The 17378-nt window shown below is 36.4% G+C and overlaps 1 protein-coding gene across 11 annotated transcripts in view; it reads right to left on the bottom strand.

Moving 5' to 3' along the window:
• The window catches only part of KIF2A (kinesin family member 2A), a 69859-nt gene that overhangs the window by 9084 nt on the left and 43397 nt on the right, over positions 1-17378 (bottom strand). For all 11 annotated transcript variants that reach the window (XM_034440968.3, XM_034440965.3, XM_034440967.3 and 8 more), the window contains 6 exons: positions 12195-12357; positions 9706-9796; positions 8996-9059; positions 6418-6509; positions 6106-6248; positions 5349-5553 (listed from right to left, as the gene is read on the bottom strand). In XM_034440968.3, the coding sequence (XP_034296859.1) occupies positions 5349-5553; positions 6106-6248; positions 6418-6509; positions 8996-9059; positions 9706-9796; positions 12195-12357 (758 nt within the window). The remainder of the gene's footprint in view (positions 1-5348; positions 5554-6105; positions 6249-6417; positions 6510-8995; positions 9060-9705; positions 9797-12194; positions 12358-17378) is intronic.

Here is a 17378-nt window from a genome sequence, read left to right as displayed (position 1 = left end):
AATCTAAGCCAACTGCAATGACAGTAGAAAAGAAGATGGGCTTGGTCATCCTTGAATCTAATCAGTTACAATATTTATTTTAAATAGCTGGCTTTTATCAGGAAATAAATAAAAAAACTTTACAATGTACTAAAGGTACTTAAAACAATAGATATTCAATGTATGCAAACATTTTACTGTTGCTAATAGCTAATATCACCATCTCAAACTAGTGTTGCTAAATGCTTAATCAAGAATCTATATGAATTAGCTAGGAAGGATATAAAAATACTCTGGTGTGACACTTGAGAAAATGATTTTTATGACATTGTTAAACATGTTATCCAGATCACTTTATATACAACTTTCAGCAGTTTTTTTAGTATATTAAATACATTTATCTAACTCAAAAACTCTGAGCTTCTGACTATAATTTACCGCTCAAGACAGATTTGAATAATTGCTGACTTTTATATTTCCAAAGGGAGAATAGCCTTTGCTTCTGCATTCAATATATTTTACTGCAACATATGATCTTTGTCATTAGGCATCTAATTTAGTCTCAAGAATCTTTTTTTTTTACATTTTAATATAACCTGCCTTTTCCACCTGTCTTTTTAGATTTTTTTTTCTCCATTGGATCAGTACTAACTAAACATAGCTAATTCTTTAATGCAGAAGGATACCTCACTTCATTTGTGTATATTTTATCACCCATTATTATATTCAAAACCTCTAACACTATACTTGTGAACATTCCACATAATAGTCACAATAGGCCCATATGACCAAAACTCAATCTAAAATTGGAATTCATTAAAATATATAGATAGATATTAAAATCTTTCTGAATAATTCCAGTTACAGTGATACAATTTCAAATCATACTGACATATACTCTAGAGGAAAAAAACTATTAATGCCAACATTATAAGAAACCTCAGTAGTCCTCAGTATGGGCAACTATGGTCTAGTATAAGGTAAAGGTAAAGGTTCCCCTTGCACATATATGCTAGTCGTTCCCAACTCTAGGGGGTGGTGCTCATCTCTGTTTCAAAGCCAAAGAGCCAGCGCTGTCTGAAGACGTCTCCGTGGTCATGTGGCCAGCATGACTAAACGCCAAAGGCGCACAGAATGCTGTTACCTTCTCACCAAAGGTGGTCCCTATTTTTCTACTTGCATTTTTTACGTGCTTTCAAACTGCTAGGTTGGTAGAAGCTGGGAGAAGTAACGGGAGCTCACCCCGTTATGCAGCACTAGGGATTTGAACCGCTGAACTGCCGACCTTTCGATCGACAAGCTCAGCGTCTTAGCCACTGAGCCACCGCGTCCCTATTCTGTTCTAGTATAGACAGGTATAATTAAGCAGTCTTACAGGGGATATTTCTGATGAAAATAGGCCTCAGGCAGTTCATTCATTGGCAAAATATATCAATGTTTGAAGAATCTATATATTCAACTTTAAGCAATTAACACAATTGTAGATTTTTAATTATTTTAATAATTGGAAAAATGTTTCAGGCCATTTCAAACAAGATGTAGTTAATATCTAAAAAGGATTTAAATGCATGAAGAACAGATTGGGAAATTTTTAATTATCTGACCTGAATATTTTATTTTTGAATTATTTTCAAAGACTGTTGAAAAAAAATGAAGTCTTATTTTTAATCTCCTATTTCAGGGGTCCCCAACCCCCGGGCCAGGGCCTATTCACAAATGGGCTGTGTGCATGCCGGACTGCCATTTGTGTGAGTTGGGCTGCGCCTGCATGGGCACGGCCCGCTGCTCGTGCAGCCCAGTTCCCCTCCCCCGTGCCGCAAATGTTGGAGATCACTGTCCTTTGTTATTTGTCAACTCACAAAATGATTATTAACATCATTCAGAACATGACAACTCAATAATTTAGTTGTTTCATATACATATACAAGCTGAAAAGGCATACACATTCAAGTACAATATGACTACTTTATATTTATGTGGGGGTAAAAGCAAGTAATAAAGAACAGAAGTTCATGTTTGCAAACAAACTACAGTCTTTTACTTTGAGAGACGTATGTGTTTAAAACTATTTGTAACTGGACTGATACCGACTTGAATATGATCAGCACCTTCTTTTAAGGTCCAAAGCAATATAATAATCTTATTATGCTTCCAGCATAATACAGATTACTCATAACCACTGTTTTTCATAGTGAACCATTTATAAATTGTGTTTTGTTAGCACAAATTAATGTAGACTCCATTGGTTTTTTCAGGGTTAATAAATATAGGTAGTCCTTGATTTATGATAATTGAGCTCAAATTTTTTGTTGCTAAGTGAAACATTTAAGTGAATTTTGGTGCATTTTACGACCTTTCCTGTCACAATTGTTAAGTGAATCGCTGCAGTTGTTAAATTAGTAAGAAAAGTATTACGTGAATCTGGTTTTCCCATTGACTTTGCTTGTCAGAAGATCGCAAGAGCGGATCACAAGACATAAATGTATGTCAGTTTCCAAGCGTCTGAATTTTGATGATGTCACCATGGGGATACTGCAATGGTTATAATGTGAAAAACGGTCATAAGTCACTTTTTTCAGTGCCGTTGTAACTTTGAATGGTCACTAAGTGAACTACTGTAAATCAAGGATTACCTGTAAAACATCTATCGTGTAAACATAACAAATACAATGCTCTAAAACAAAAGGAAAGCTTCTCCCAGCGAACCTTTGCATACGTTTATTTATCTATGTTATTATAAATTAGAATGTTCCTCCTCTTCACTTTCTATATATGAAAATACAATTCAATAAAGTTGTATACAGAAAATAATATTTACAAAACCTGCCTCAACAATGGAGGGCGGGTGTCTCTCGGTATAGAACTCTGGAACAATCTTGCTCATTTTCTCAGTTCAGACACACAGAATGTTTTTGCCTCATTTTGTGTAGTTTACAGTATTTTTTTCCACTGAAAAGCATAGGTACATCAAATATATGCCCTAAGCTTTCTTACTTTTTGATATTATACTAAACACGGCAACTCCTTTTACGTTAATGAAGCCTGGCAAACAGAAGACATACTGGAAGTAGAGTAAGGAAACAGAAAGTAGCATTTGAAACTTATTTTTTTTTCTCCTAATTTAGGCCCAACAAAAGTATCAACAAAAAGTAGCATTTGAAGCTTTTAAAAACTAAATTCAAAGACAGCATAAACCTGTCAAAGAAAGATATAAGCATGAATAAAAAAAAACCACCTGTTTGTACTCTGTACATGCCTCCATTGATCCACAGACACTGAATAATATTCATCCAACTGTACTGCAAACCCTGTCTTTTAGGCACAGAGGCAATTTCTCTAGGCATGTAAAAGTCAACTGTTGCTGGACGAAGAAACAGAAGCAGGAATCCTGAAGCACAGCTCCTTTTAGAGTTTGAAGACGCAGTGAAACTCAACATACCTGATGCTCAATAAGCTATTCAAAAAGAACTATTTATAAAGTGACCAAGTTGGGGAGTCTGGTGTCAGCCAGCCACTGAACAGACAGCAGTGAGACATCATCTTCCAGCCATTCTTAGAAGACAGAGACCCTACCTGTTAGCCCTTGCTAATGTAAGCAGTTGGTTATGAGTAATGAACAGAGAACTTATTCTAAAAGCTTTCAAAATCCTTCCCAAAACTATTGACAAAAAATCAGAATTCTCAATCATAAAACTGCATATCTTCTTCCTTTTTCCTCACTTCCTCTGCCATTTTTATTAATGAAAAACTTTAAAAGAGTTTCAAAATATACCTTGTTTAATTACATCAATAATATAAATTTTTAATTTTAAAAACCACCAGCTGAAATCCTTTTCATCTTGCAGGATTTGGGCTGAGAAACTACAGGTAGCTTCAAGGTAAAAAAAATTGCTTCAAATTTGTCTAACCATTATTTAATTCTTAACATAACACAGAAATAGAATATCCATTTCAGTCCCCTTCTTTTCAAATATTATATGTTAATGTAATTTTTTTCTCAAAGTTTTGTCTACTGAACTTAACCACAAAGTAAATGGGTATATATAAGCACACTTGAAATAACTGTCAAGAATATATAATAATAGATTTTTATACTATTGTAGACAAACAATACTTAACCATCTGATCATTTCAAATATTGAGCTAAACTTTGATGCTCTTTTAAGGTAATGGGAGTCCTAGGAAAATGTCCAAACTCCTCCTCCAAAGCACTACAGGTAATCCTCAACTTACGACCACAATTGAGCTCAAAATTTATGTTGCTAAGTGAGAAAAATTTTAAGTTTTGCCCCATTTTACAACTTTTCTTGCAACATGAATCACTGCAGTTGTTAAATTAGTAACACGATTGTTAAGTGAATTTGGCTTCCCCATTGACTTTGCTTGTCAGAAGGTTGCAAAAAGGGATTACATGACCCCAGGATAGGGTAGTCATTAATATGAACCAGTTGTCAAGCATCCAAATGTAAATCACATGACCATGGGAATGCTGCAACTGTCTTAAATTTGAAAAATGGTCATAAGTCACTTTTTTCAGTGCCGTTGTAAATTCAAATGGTCACTAAGCAAACTGCTGTAAATCAAGGACTACCTGTACTTCCCCAAAGTACAATTGTCTATGTACAATTATTCTAAGCTTTATTTATCCTTCCATATTAATCATCATTAAAAGAATATAGTGAGAAAGAGCAAGAGGGTATACAGAATGAGTATGTCCATGTAAAATAACATTTCTGCTACATTTTTTCACCTATGTCATGTTTTATCTTATTTGGTCCTAATAACATTTACAATATGCAGAAAATAATACAACTACAATTACATATTCAACTTGAAGAAGTGAAATACCAATTGAATTAAAAAGTTTTTATCAAGAATACTGGACTGATAAAAACAGGCAAAAAATAAAATCCTATAGGGACTAAACATTCAGGTTTAAGCAGCTGGCAACTGGTATAAAAGCTCAAGTAGTTAGTAGTCCATCATTTTCTTGCTTTCAACCTTTTTTCAAGCAATGCATAAGTTCTATTTTTCCAATGTTCCTTATAAACTAAGGAACCAAATTAGTTCCATAACTAATTAAATCTGTTTAAGATGTTCCAGCATCAACTTTGTATCTATTCTTAGCAATGAAGTAAACAACTTGAAATTACATAAATATAATCAATTCACAGTACTTATCATTTTGTACTTATGTTGACGTGTAACATAGATAGTGGCTATTATATGTAAGCATTTAAAATGGAATGACCATCATCCATACCAAACCATTAATGTAGTAAACAAATGTTTTTGAAAAGTTTTGCATTTGATATAATGTGGAAAGCCAACAAGTTTAGTTTGAATTCAGTGACAAGTATTCCTTTTACCTTGAGTGCTAAAAGGCTCTTGTTAATTTCAGCACCTTCTAGTCGGGTTTGCCTATCTGCACTGGAAGTATCAGCTCCTCTTTCATTTCCAGCCAAGTCAATTAGGGAAAATTTACCATGTAGCTTCCCTTTCCTCCGAAGGATGATCTGAAACACTGCATGACTTCGAGATGAGTGTGCATTTGCTGATGTTTGGCCAGATGTTCTTTAACAAAGAGATGGGGGTGGGAAAACAGAATGAAATGTCCCTGAATGTTATTAACAAGATTAGTGCATTCAACACTGATAAGACTATAATTTCTGTTAAAAATTAAGACATATTCTAACAATAATCAAAGTAAGAAACATTTGAAAGGTATATATTACAATTATGCTGTCCTTTTCACTTACAATTTTGGTTGAGACACATTATTAGCATGTTTTCCATTTATACCACAAATTCTACAATATCTCTAAATTCCATAAAAATATTTAAAATATATTTACATGTGAACATAAAATGGGACAATGCTTAAAATAATTGTTAATACATTTGAAAACAGTAATTTGTTTATATTAAAACTGCTTCTTATAAAAAGAGGAAAAATCTATAAATTGTATGGAAGAAAAACTTTCCTCTAAAATATAGGCAATTCTGAAACTCTATTTAGGTTGTACTCCAAGAAAATACACATTTTTTAAAAAAAAAATCAAACTATTTAATTTTTTTAATGTTATCTATTATAATTTCATAATGTGAAAGGGGAAAAAAGAATACCTGCAACTGTTGCCTATCTCAATAAGTTTTAGAACATCTTCAACACATTTAACCTCTCGCTCCTGTAATCCCACCACCTGGACTTGCTGTTTACCATCTTCTAAAACTCTTAATTTGGTCTTCCTGTTCAGTAAGTCGAAAACCTTACGGGGGGAGTGGGAGGGAGGGAGAAGAGATGTATGTGTTAGCTAGGGAATTTCTGAAGTATTAACTTAGTTCTGTTGAAACAGTTGTTTATATAAAACAGAGAAGAAGCGTAAGCACAGAAGATAAAGATTCAGAAGTTATATATTTTAGGAATAAATCACGTACCTTTCCACTATAAATCTCGAAAAATGTTGCATATACTTGAAGTTCCAGTTTTTTATAATTTGGCTTCTTCAACATTAAAAAGACATCTCTAGCTGCAAATAGATTACAATTACAGGAAATGGGAAAAGGAAAAACTTCAGAAATGCACAACAGTTCACATACGGATATATTTATTAACTATACTGAGTGATCAGCTAAAAAAAATGCTGGAATTTATAAAACAGTTTCTGTGTTCATTATGCTTTATCTAGAAATACAGAGTTCACATGTAGTATGGAACTGTATTTTGACGCTAAAGGCACAAACAGAATCGAACATAAATAACAGGCTTGCGCTATTCCAACTCCCATCCCTCTTCCTTCAGAATTGCTTGAAGAAGGCCTGTAACATCAATGACATCCGACCCAATTCCCAACTTGCATTGTATGTGTATCTGAAATTATAATTTAAACCAGGAATCATAATTTAGTTGTTTTTAAAAGTCCAAATACAAGTTCTGAATTGCTGAGCTATTAACTAGAGTTTAATTTTCTTGATTCACATATCATAAGCTAGGGAATCAGACAATATTGATAGATATTGGTTATTTCCCTTCCAGAAGAATAAAATGAAAGGGATAACTTTTCACACAAACATACAGCATAAAATAACATGGGCTCTATACATATTCATATATCCCATTTGTGTCCCATCCCCCCTGCTTGTGCATAGATTCTAAAACCAAATTAAAATGTTGCAATTAGCATTTATTTGTAATTTAAAGTTTTAAATTACAATGTAAAACAAGTAACAAAGTGTTTCACCCTAAGGATTATGAGCTAACAAAAGTTTGGCAAAAAATATGTTCCCACCTCTTTTAACTCGTCAGACCTCTAAACTCTATCTCAGGGGTCGGCAACCTGCGGCTCTGGAGCTGCATGCGGCTCTTTGGGCCTTCTGCTGCGGCTCCCTATCCCATTGCTGGCTGGCCCCGCCCCTTGCACCTCTTTTTTTTTTTTTTTGAGTCCATCCCAAAGCAGCAGGAAGCAAAACCAGATAATTCTGGTTCCACTAACCATGACTTAGGTTTGAACCAGCCGTCTTATTTTCTCAGATCTGCTAAGCTCAATTGAATGTATCTCTACTATTGCCTGTAACCACTGTTTTTTCTCCCCAAAAATGTTACTGCTTTCTATTTATTTAAAAATGTATCAGTACAGTAGTCCTCATTTAATAACTGTCTTATTTAGTAATTGTTCAGTTACAATGGTGATGAAAAAGTAATTTTATGACCTGTCCCTGCATTTATGGCCTTTGCAGATATGTAAAGCAAAGGAAAGCTGAATTTAAATCATAAGCAGATTATGATTTCACTTGGTCACTGTTTCATTTAATGACCAAGTTGCAGCTGTGTTCTGTACATGAGGACTACCTATCTCATGTTGTGGTCACTAAATGAGAACTATCTGTAATCTTTTATTTTTTTGTCCCAATAGTTGGGGAAATAGGGAAAAATGGGTGGGGGGGCATAACAAGGTAGTACAAAATAAAGCATTTTTAAAGGACAGGGGCATGAGAGAGATATGGAGAAAGAGAAAGAAGATGAACACTGCAATCCATGTTTTCATGCTAAACAACATAAAAGTGATTTTATTTTATCTGTTTCTGATTTTTTTAAAACTTTCTAGTTTAGTCTATGTAGCTCTGATAAAACATGGTGATCTTCCATCTGAGTATTAACCAGATCCACATATGCTTACCTTTTCAGGATTAAAATTCAAGATCAACATGTGACCCATATACCTAGTGATTAATTTAAACTGACAGGTATATCCATAAGTCACAAATGGTCACATTTTGAAAAACCTGTATACTAGAATCAAGTAATTATAAGAAAAAAAATGTAGTAGTGGGCAACATGTTGAGGAAGTACAGGGTTGTACTTACTCTGAATAATGAAAGTTTACTGAGGGATTACTCAGTAAACCCCGAGTGTCATTATGGCAAAAACAGAGGAGTTTAAGTACTATGTACACTGCTTTGGGATATCAATCCCTCTCTCTCAATAAAAAGTCTCAGGAGTCTCTCAGACACCACCTTAGAGATTGTTGTGGCTGTGGAATAGCAGAGACATTTTACTGAACTTTCAAGGAAAGTTTTCTTTTTTGGGGAGATATCACAAAAACCTCCTGCTACAAATGTTCATTTGTCTCAAAGGTGCTTTTTCAGGAGGCAACTGGACTTTCTTGTTTTTTTCTTTGAAGACATTTCGCTTCTCATCCAGCTGTCTGTAAGGAATATAAATCCTTCCATTCCCCACTATCCTGTCAGAGCTGAAGAAGTTTCTTGGATGAGAAGCAAAACGTCTTCAAAGAAAAAACAAGAAAGTCCAGTTGCTTCCTGAAAAAGCATCTTTGGGACAACCATGACCTGAATGACTGAGAAACTCTCTATAGACTTTTTTCAAATGTTCATGATTACATTTTCCAAGGTCCATCCCAAAGTGGATCCACATTACACAACTAGTGTTTGTTTTCAACTTTGAGGGCATGTTTTCAGCGATTTCAACTATAATCACAGTAGTATTAAAATTTCTTACCAGCAAGTGCATAAATTCCTTTTGAACAGTCTTGGTTCTTTCCTGAAAAGTCACCACCCATAGTCTAAGGCAAAAACAAAATGAGCAATATTAGAGGGGCAATTATGTAAATTCACAGCCTTATTTATAAAGAAGCATGACTATACTATCATTTTCAATTAGCAGACCCATGTAAAATAAGAGAAATTGTTCTCTCAATATGCTAAAGTTCCCTTTATAGTGCCAATAAATACCTCCCCTCCCCCAAATGAAATAAAACTTAAGGTAACTATGGATGTTTTAATTTAATAGCAACCCATCTCTGAAGGCTTAAGGGTCTGAGTAGACCTCTCTGTCTTCAAGGATCTTTACCACACTGGTGTGACCTTAGGGCAAGACCTCCCTAACCTGAAGTTGCTCTTGAAGGCAATGCCTGCTCTCATCACTCAAACTCAATCCCAAACACAAGAGTTGTGGGGTGAGTTATCTGATCCCCAGAGAATTTCTCACTGAGGCACCAAGGAAAACAAGGAAATTTAAAGCTCAAAAACAGGAGAAGGAAGACTCTTCATATCAGGATTCAGGTCAACAATCCTAGAGAGGAATTATAATATGAATGGAACTCTAAGCATCTGATCACTCTACAGAAGGTATTATTCACAGCTGGGGAACCTACTGGCAGATGCTATAAGGGTCACCCAAAGAATGTTGAAATTAACAGGAAAACATACATGGGTTTTTCCACTGCCTGTTTGTCCATATGCAAAACATGTAGCCATTCCTCTTTCAAATATGGTTTCCACTAGTGGTCTGGCAGTAAACCTTCAGCAAAAAAGAAAATAACATTCAACTATATTTAGTATTTAACTCAAAACTAGTGAAGCTCCATATAACAATACCACACTTTGCTACAATTCTTGTTCCATTCTTATCCAAGATTTCAACAGCTGAGTTTTAAGAGAATCAGTAGAATTACTATGATCAGAAATTATTTTTGAAAAACTGAAGAACCACTGAATACAATAAGCTCCTATTCTATCATCTATATATATCTTTTAAGTTAGCTTAAAATACAAAAAAACCCCACCCCATTTGTTAAGGTATGTGTATATAAGAGGGTTTGATATTCAGGGCAGAAAACTGACATAAATGATTTAAGGTAGCAAACTGAACTAAATGAAAAGCTTGTATTCAACACAGATAAAAATAAGTGTCTCAAGACAACGCATATCACATATATAAACAAAAATAGTTAAATCAGTGGAAACAGGACACTAAAAATTAAATACATATTAAGTTTTCTATTTTAAGGAAGGGAATTTTTCTATGGAATTCTTAATTCCAAACACATACTATTCTTTTCGTTTAGATATGCAAATACAGTGGTACCTCATACTCATTAATTGATTCCGGGAAGTATAAATCAAGTACCAAAACCGATGAGTACCAAACCAATTTTTCCCATAAGGAACAATGTAAATAAGTTTAATGCATTCCCGAACCAAAGACAATGCACATTTTTAAGGCAATAAGTAAAATGATAGGGTTGTATATTGTTACTTTACATGAAAAATAAACCTAAACATTAATAAATACTGTACTTAGATTGAATAAAATAAAAGCTTCACTTTCCCTGTACTGAGAAAAGTCCATGTCCTAATGAGATTGTTCTGTTCTGGTCCATACACACGAACTCATGAGGGAGTTTTAAAGACTTTATTAAGACAGATCCCACTCGCACCCACTGCAACATTCCCGAATCCAAGCCTGCTCAACCTAGGTGCAGGATTATGAAGTCTGTAGGCAAAGGCGCAAGTCCATACATACACAGTCCAAAATCAAGGCACAATCCACACATGATAAATCCAAGTCAAGGTACACGTCCAAAATCTGAGAAGCAGATTTAAAATCCAAACACCCAGTCACACGAAGCACAGATCTGAAGTCACAAAAACTGGAGTCATGGAGTTGGAGCACATGCACAGCAGAGAAAATGGGCAGTTGTTTCCAACATCACGTTGCTCCATATGTTGGGCTAAATAGGCCCACCCCAGTGTAACTCATTAGAAGGGACGAGGAGCCTCGCAAGTAGCCTTCCTGTCCTCTGTTATGCCTCCCTCCCTTTCAACCCTATGCATCAGTGGAAGAAGCAGTTCCTCCTCATCCTTGCTGACTGGCTGCAGCTGTGATCCTTCTCCACCCTGAACTTCTGACTGGGTCTCCAAGCCCTCCTGCTGCAGCTGCATATCTCCCCTCTCCTCTCCAGCCAGTCATCTGGTCCATCTCCTGATGACCCCTCCAAGGTTCCCGGCCTCTTCTCTTCCTGTGACCCATTCACTCCTTGCTCAGAGTGAATGGAGAACTTGGTATCTTCCTGATGCTTCCCCTTGCCCTCCTCTGAAGTCCCCGGAGTCAGTTCTTTGAGCCGATGTCTGGGGAAGTCATTACAGGGATGGTGGGAGGAGAGTGCTGAGGAGAAGAGGTTACATGGAATTGTTTGGAAGGAGAAACCGCCTCTAATAGAAGATCAGGCACTTGCACTTCAGATGTTCTTTCTCTTTTCTGCCTTTTTTCAACTTGCACCACAGGCTCTGACACACTTTGTCATCTTCACTAAAAACGTATCCAATGAGAATGAGAACTGCTTGTCTTTTCAGAAGTTGTCGAAAGTGTGAAATTGTTTGATCACTGAATAAATTCACATTTCTTCAGTGAGTCAGGAGGCAGCCGATAATGACAAGTTTTAGCTTGTGCTTCAAGTACCAAACAAACCATGAGGACCAGGACAAAATTTTCATGTCAAAATTTGATGAATTTCAAAGCAGTCAAGTACCGAGGTACCACTGTATGTCTAGTTAAAATTTTCCTTGCTAGTTTGGAATCGATACCACTGAAATTTTCTTACATTTTTAGCTTTCTTTTTACCAGCTGCAGACCCAGAACTCAAGGAAGCTTACATGAAATAAAACATCCATTGTGAAAATTCTAAAAAATTCGTTATAACATGCCTGGAGTTTTTTGGCAGCTTATCATAGAGCATACTTTCCTGCAGACTCTCAAACAAATGCTCTGTTAGTTTGTGATAGCTTAACAGATAATATTGAGAAGATGTGTCAATATCAATGAGAATACATTGACTCAGATATCCAAATTGGAGAGTTACATGAACTTGCAGAAAATGAAAGCATCGGGTTTTACATTGCACGCAAACAATACATACCTGTAGACCATTTCATTAGGGGCGCTGTCATCAAAGGCATAATCAAATCGGAATGTTTGGTTTTCTAAGTACCTTGTTAAATCTACTTTTTGCTTAGGTTCATGTACCATCACAACATCTTTGCTTGGAATTGTTATGACATCAAGGTCTTTCATTACAGTTTCTAAAGAGAAAATAAACATTACATTAATTTTCAGAATACCTGAGTTTAACAACTGAAACATTCATATGATGAAGACAGTGAAATTAACTGAATCACCCTGTGATTAAATAATTTGACATGTAAAAAGATACTGTAGCCTATATGGAAATAAGCTATAATATCTTTTTATACAAAGTTCATTCTGTGAATTTTTAATAAAAATAATGTATGTTTGCAGGTCCTCACTCCAAGAATTACCTTAGAAATTAAACTACGCAGAAAATTTGTACAATTTATACCATGCGGCCATTTTGCCATTTGTTTCACTTTTATGCAAGGACACCTACAAATTATAATTTATTATATTTAATGAACACACTGTTCACAAATATAAATAATTAAAAACCACAAGGTTTGAATGAAAACATGAATTGTAAGAAATTTACAAAATTGAACCTAAAATATGCCTGGCTTCTTTCCAAACCTAAAGTAGTCACCTCCTAGGTATCAACTCTTTATTTTTTGCTTAATATTTCTACATTCTAATCCAGAAGTCAGCAAACTATGGCCCCAAGATCCAAATCTGTAAATGTCCAGGCAAGCAGCAGATTGCCAGGGATGATCCTCAATCAACTTCCTAGGACAAGGGGCAGACTTTTCTGGATAGTGGTAGCAGCCTTCCAATGGCTGTACTTGCAGAGGTGAAGGGGATCTGATCCTTTAGAGAAAAAGTTTGCCGACCTTGTTCTAGTGGTCTCTGATTGAAACAAAGTCAAATCAGTACCTTGAATTAAGTTTAAAAATGAACAGCACTAAGCACAAACAACTGAGAATGAGTTTCATACAGGTAGTCCTCAAGGTACGACCATTTGTTCAGCAGCCATTTGATGTTATGAAGGCACTGAACAAAGGGGCTTACAATCAGTCCTCAAAGTTATCACCACCGCAGCACCTCCATGGTCATGTGAACAATTTGGCAATTAATTTGTAATTATGACTCATTGCAGCCTCCTGCGATCACAGGGTCACTATGTGCAACTTTCCTTGCTGGCTTCCCACTCGCAGAGTCAACGAGGAAGCTGGCAGGGAAGGTTTCGAGTCGATTGGGTAAATCTCCCCTACCCTTCCAGTCTTTCTTTGCCCACACGTACTGCACCTTCCTCCGTTTCCTCACAGGCTATCAGGCCTAGTCCAAGATTGATGCAATATGGTCCCGTTTTTTATCTGCTCATACCATACAGACTGAATCTTGCCTGGCTAAACTTATACTACCCTGGATATAATGGATATAGCCTGGGAGATTCTGGGGAGTAGCTATCCTAAATCTCTTACCTTTCCCAGAATCCAGCTCTGGACTCTGTTGTTTTTTGCCTTGCCCCCCTCCTTGGAATGAGCTCCCTCCTTCCTGGTAACCTGCAGTTGTGTTACTGTAGTTTATCACATATGTATGTACCCACCAATGCCCTTCTTCCCAAGCCTCCTTTGGGCCATGCACCCCATGTCCTTTTCCCACAGCTATCCTGCACTCACACACATTTATGGAGCCACCACTGCTCTCCTTCCTGGCCCTCCCTGCACTTGCATTCATATCACACCCTCTTTCCCTTGCCTCCCTGTGCTTGTACACACCCACCAGCACCCTCCTTCCCTGGCCCTCCTGCACTCATGCCATGCAATACACATGTCTAGAGAGCATTCCGAGCTGCACATCTACTACATCAGGATGAATATATCCCTGTCTAAAATAACCATCTTCTCTACTTTAAAACTGCACACTAATGGTATGGTGGGATTCATTATCAAATGCTTTGGTCCCTATTCTTACTGATTTGTAAACTTACGTTCTGGTAAATTACATTTATTATTTTTCATTAGTAAAATTCATGTATTGCAATAGCAGCAAATATCTCAAAAGACACATTAACTTACAACCAGCCTACGAACCCCTCAGAATCCAAATCAACCATACAGCCAACCAGAGAAAAGCACCAAACCTCAACCAGCACCTTTAACCAGCACTCCACCTCCAAGCGACCCTCACCTGATGTAACCTCCCCATCACAAAACTCTCACTGGTGACTCACACCTGACCCATCACAAGACTCTGATCTGATGGAACTCACCTGGCGTGACTTCACTATCACAAGACCTACTGACCACACGAAGCCCTTATAAACAGAAGAACACTTGACACCCCCTAAACTCTGCTGAAGGTGTTACCTAGCCTGGTAACAAAATGTTTGGAAACCAACCCTCAAGCTCAGAGACTGAACTTTCACCCTCCACCCTCAAATTCATGTATATTTTAATACTGTATGCCTGTGTGTGGCATGCACATGTGTGTGTGTGTCTTCAAGTCTTTGTTAATTCCAGGTGACTACCTGCAGTTTCCTTAGTAAGATTCCATAACTGGTTTGCCACTGCCTTTTTCCTGGGTCTGAAAGAGAATGGCTGTCCAATGTCACCCAGCTACCTCTGTGCTAGAACTCAGTCCCGCCCCCCCTACCACCCCATGGTTTGTAACTCAATGTCTTAACCATTACATCAAACTGACCTTTATCCCTTTTGAGCAGTGTAATCTTTAAAACATTATCAGTCATAATTCATTTTAATCTGATTAACAATGTATGAATCAGTAACATTTCAGAAAACTATCCTTCATGATTTTATCAAAATCTATTGCTGTACAATTCTTAATACTAATTGTTAACTGTGTGAAATGTCTGTCTCAGCAAAAACATGCCCAGTGTACCAAAGGATACACAAACAAAAGAAGTGTTGTACCATCAAATACATACATATTTCCTTTTTCTGTGGGAAGATATTCCTCTAGGCATAAAACTAAACACACTGAAAGTTCATTCATACAAAATGCATTATTTTACAATAAATATTCCAACTATTCCAGCTCTTTTGATATTGTATGAAATTGAAGCAACTGAAGTTTAGTTTCAAATGATGTATATGTGTTCAGTTTTTTATCACTGCTGCTAAAGAATAAAAGTAATTCTATTGGTCAATAATTGCAAATTAAGTACACAGGAATACCGCAGAAGGAAATAGCTAAAGGTATGGCTCTTAAGGAAAACCTTACTTTATACAATTTTAAATAAAATTGCTATAAAATCTACAGCTTTTCCTAATGGGTTTTAACAAATTTATCTAGAGCGGCATTCACTTATATTTAGAATAAATTCATTAAATGTTGCATGCCAAAAATTTAAAGCATATTTTAATACTTACTTGCTAAAAGAATAATTTATTAAGCAATTTATATAGCCATCCAATTAACACTGTCATTTTATTTCACATTTTTAAACAGCTACTATCCACTCAAGAAAAATTTGATCATGATTGGAAATGGATGGTCCTACAGATAACTTGGGTCTGTACCATGTAGAGTTTTATAGGTAATAATAAATACCTTAAATTGAACCAGAACCCCCTGGAAACTAGTGCTGCCTTTTTATTCTGTCGAAGTCTTTATCTTTTCATTTTGTTTGTTCCTCACTGGGCTTCTGAATTCTAATTTTCTTCCAAACATTTACTCCATGGCTTGAACAATTTTTAGCTCATACCAGTTTCAAATAACCAAAAAAAAAAAAAAAAAAAAAAAAACCCTCTCAGTTTCCAGTTGCTGTTTTCACTGTTGTCTATTCTTATTAGGGCATCTATCTTTCAATTTGCCACTTTATTAGTCTCCTGGGCTATGGCTCAGTTTATTGAGCGTTTTCCTCACAGGCAGCCATTTTGTCTTCCCTTCTTCTTTCCTCCTGTCCAGCATTGTAGTTTGATTGGAACTAGGTCATCCTGGGGGAGTGCCAAGAAAGGAGGGAGGGGGAAGAAGCAGCACAGGTGCTTATCACCTAGTCAGGCAGTCTGTCCCTTCACAGGGCCATACTCCAAAAATAGGCAGTGGCAGGACAAAAACTAAGATAAAATTAGTTGAACTAATGACTACTAATTAAAATCATAGTAAAGAAAATATCCCGTTTAAAAAATTGCTCCACCATCTGCTGGTACAAACACCATTTTTTTCAGAGACAAATCACAATCCATCATTTATATCACATGCAAATATAGAGAATGAATGTGTGGGAAACTGATGTAATCTCAAGTAAGCAGAAAAAACACAAGAAACACATAAACACAAGAAAAATTATGTCATCAAGTCAGTACTGACTCTTAAAAGCCACATAGATAGATCTTCTCCTGGATGATCTGTCCCCAAAACCGCTTTTCCAGTCTTCCAACTGTGTAGCCATCATTGCTGTAATCATGCCCATTCACCTTGCTCCTGGCTGCCCTCCTCCTTTTTTACCTTCCATATTTCTCAAAATTATGGACTTCTCAAGAAAGCTATGTCTGTGCATAATGTATCAAAATATGATGATTGGATTCTGGTCATTTGTGCCCCAAGTGTTAATTTGTTCAATGGTCTATTTGTGTTTTCATGGCTATCCAGGGTATTCTTGAAGACTTCTCCAACGTAAACATTCAAAAGTATCAATACTATTTCTTCAAAGTCTAACATTCATTTTCATAGTGTCACAGGGAAAACCATCACTTGCACAATTCTGATCTTGTTGGTACAGTCAGGTTATGGCATACAAGTATCTTTTCCACGAATTCAATGCTGCATTGCCCTCTAAGTATACTTGACTACTAGTTCCTTTACTCTTTACTTATTGATACTTTGGGGAAGTGAAGCTGGGATTGTTGTCTGCTATTGAGAAAAAGCAGCTTCAGCCAGGCAAAAACAGTTCCCAACGTATTTCTCTAAGGGTCAGCCCAGCTCATTGCTTTTGCTCAAAGAGCTGTAAAAGTTTACAGCTCCAAAAACCTGAGAGATGGGCTCATACATTAATTCATTCATTCACTTACAAGTTTACTTACAAGCATCTGCGCTGGTGTTCCAGCTGCCTGGCTAAATGAGCTACACCATTTTCAAGGATGTGCCAACTTCCAGAGGCAGCCTCACTCCATCCAGGCCCTTAAGCTTACAAAAGACAGAGTGTGTGTGGGCGTGTAGAACAAAAAGA

Source organism: Pantherophis guttatus, chromosome 2 (assembly GCF_059756535.1).
Source record: "Pantherophis guttatus breed Tessera chromosome 2, ASM5975653v1, whole genome shotgun sequence".
NCBI classification, from domain to species: domain Eukaryota; kingdom Metazoa; phylum Chordata; class Lepidosauria; order Squamata; family Colubridae; genus Pantherophis; species Pantherophis guttatus.
Note: the sequence above shows the minus strand (reverse complement) of the source record. Positions and strands in the feature narration are given on the sequence as shown.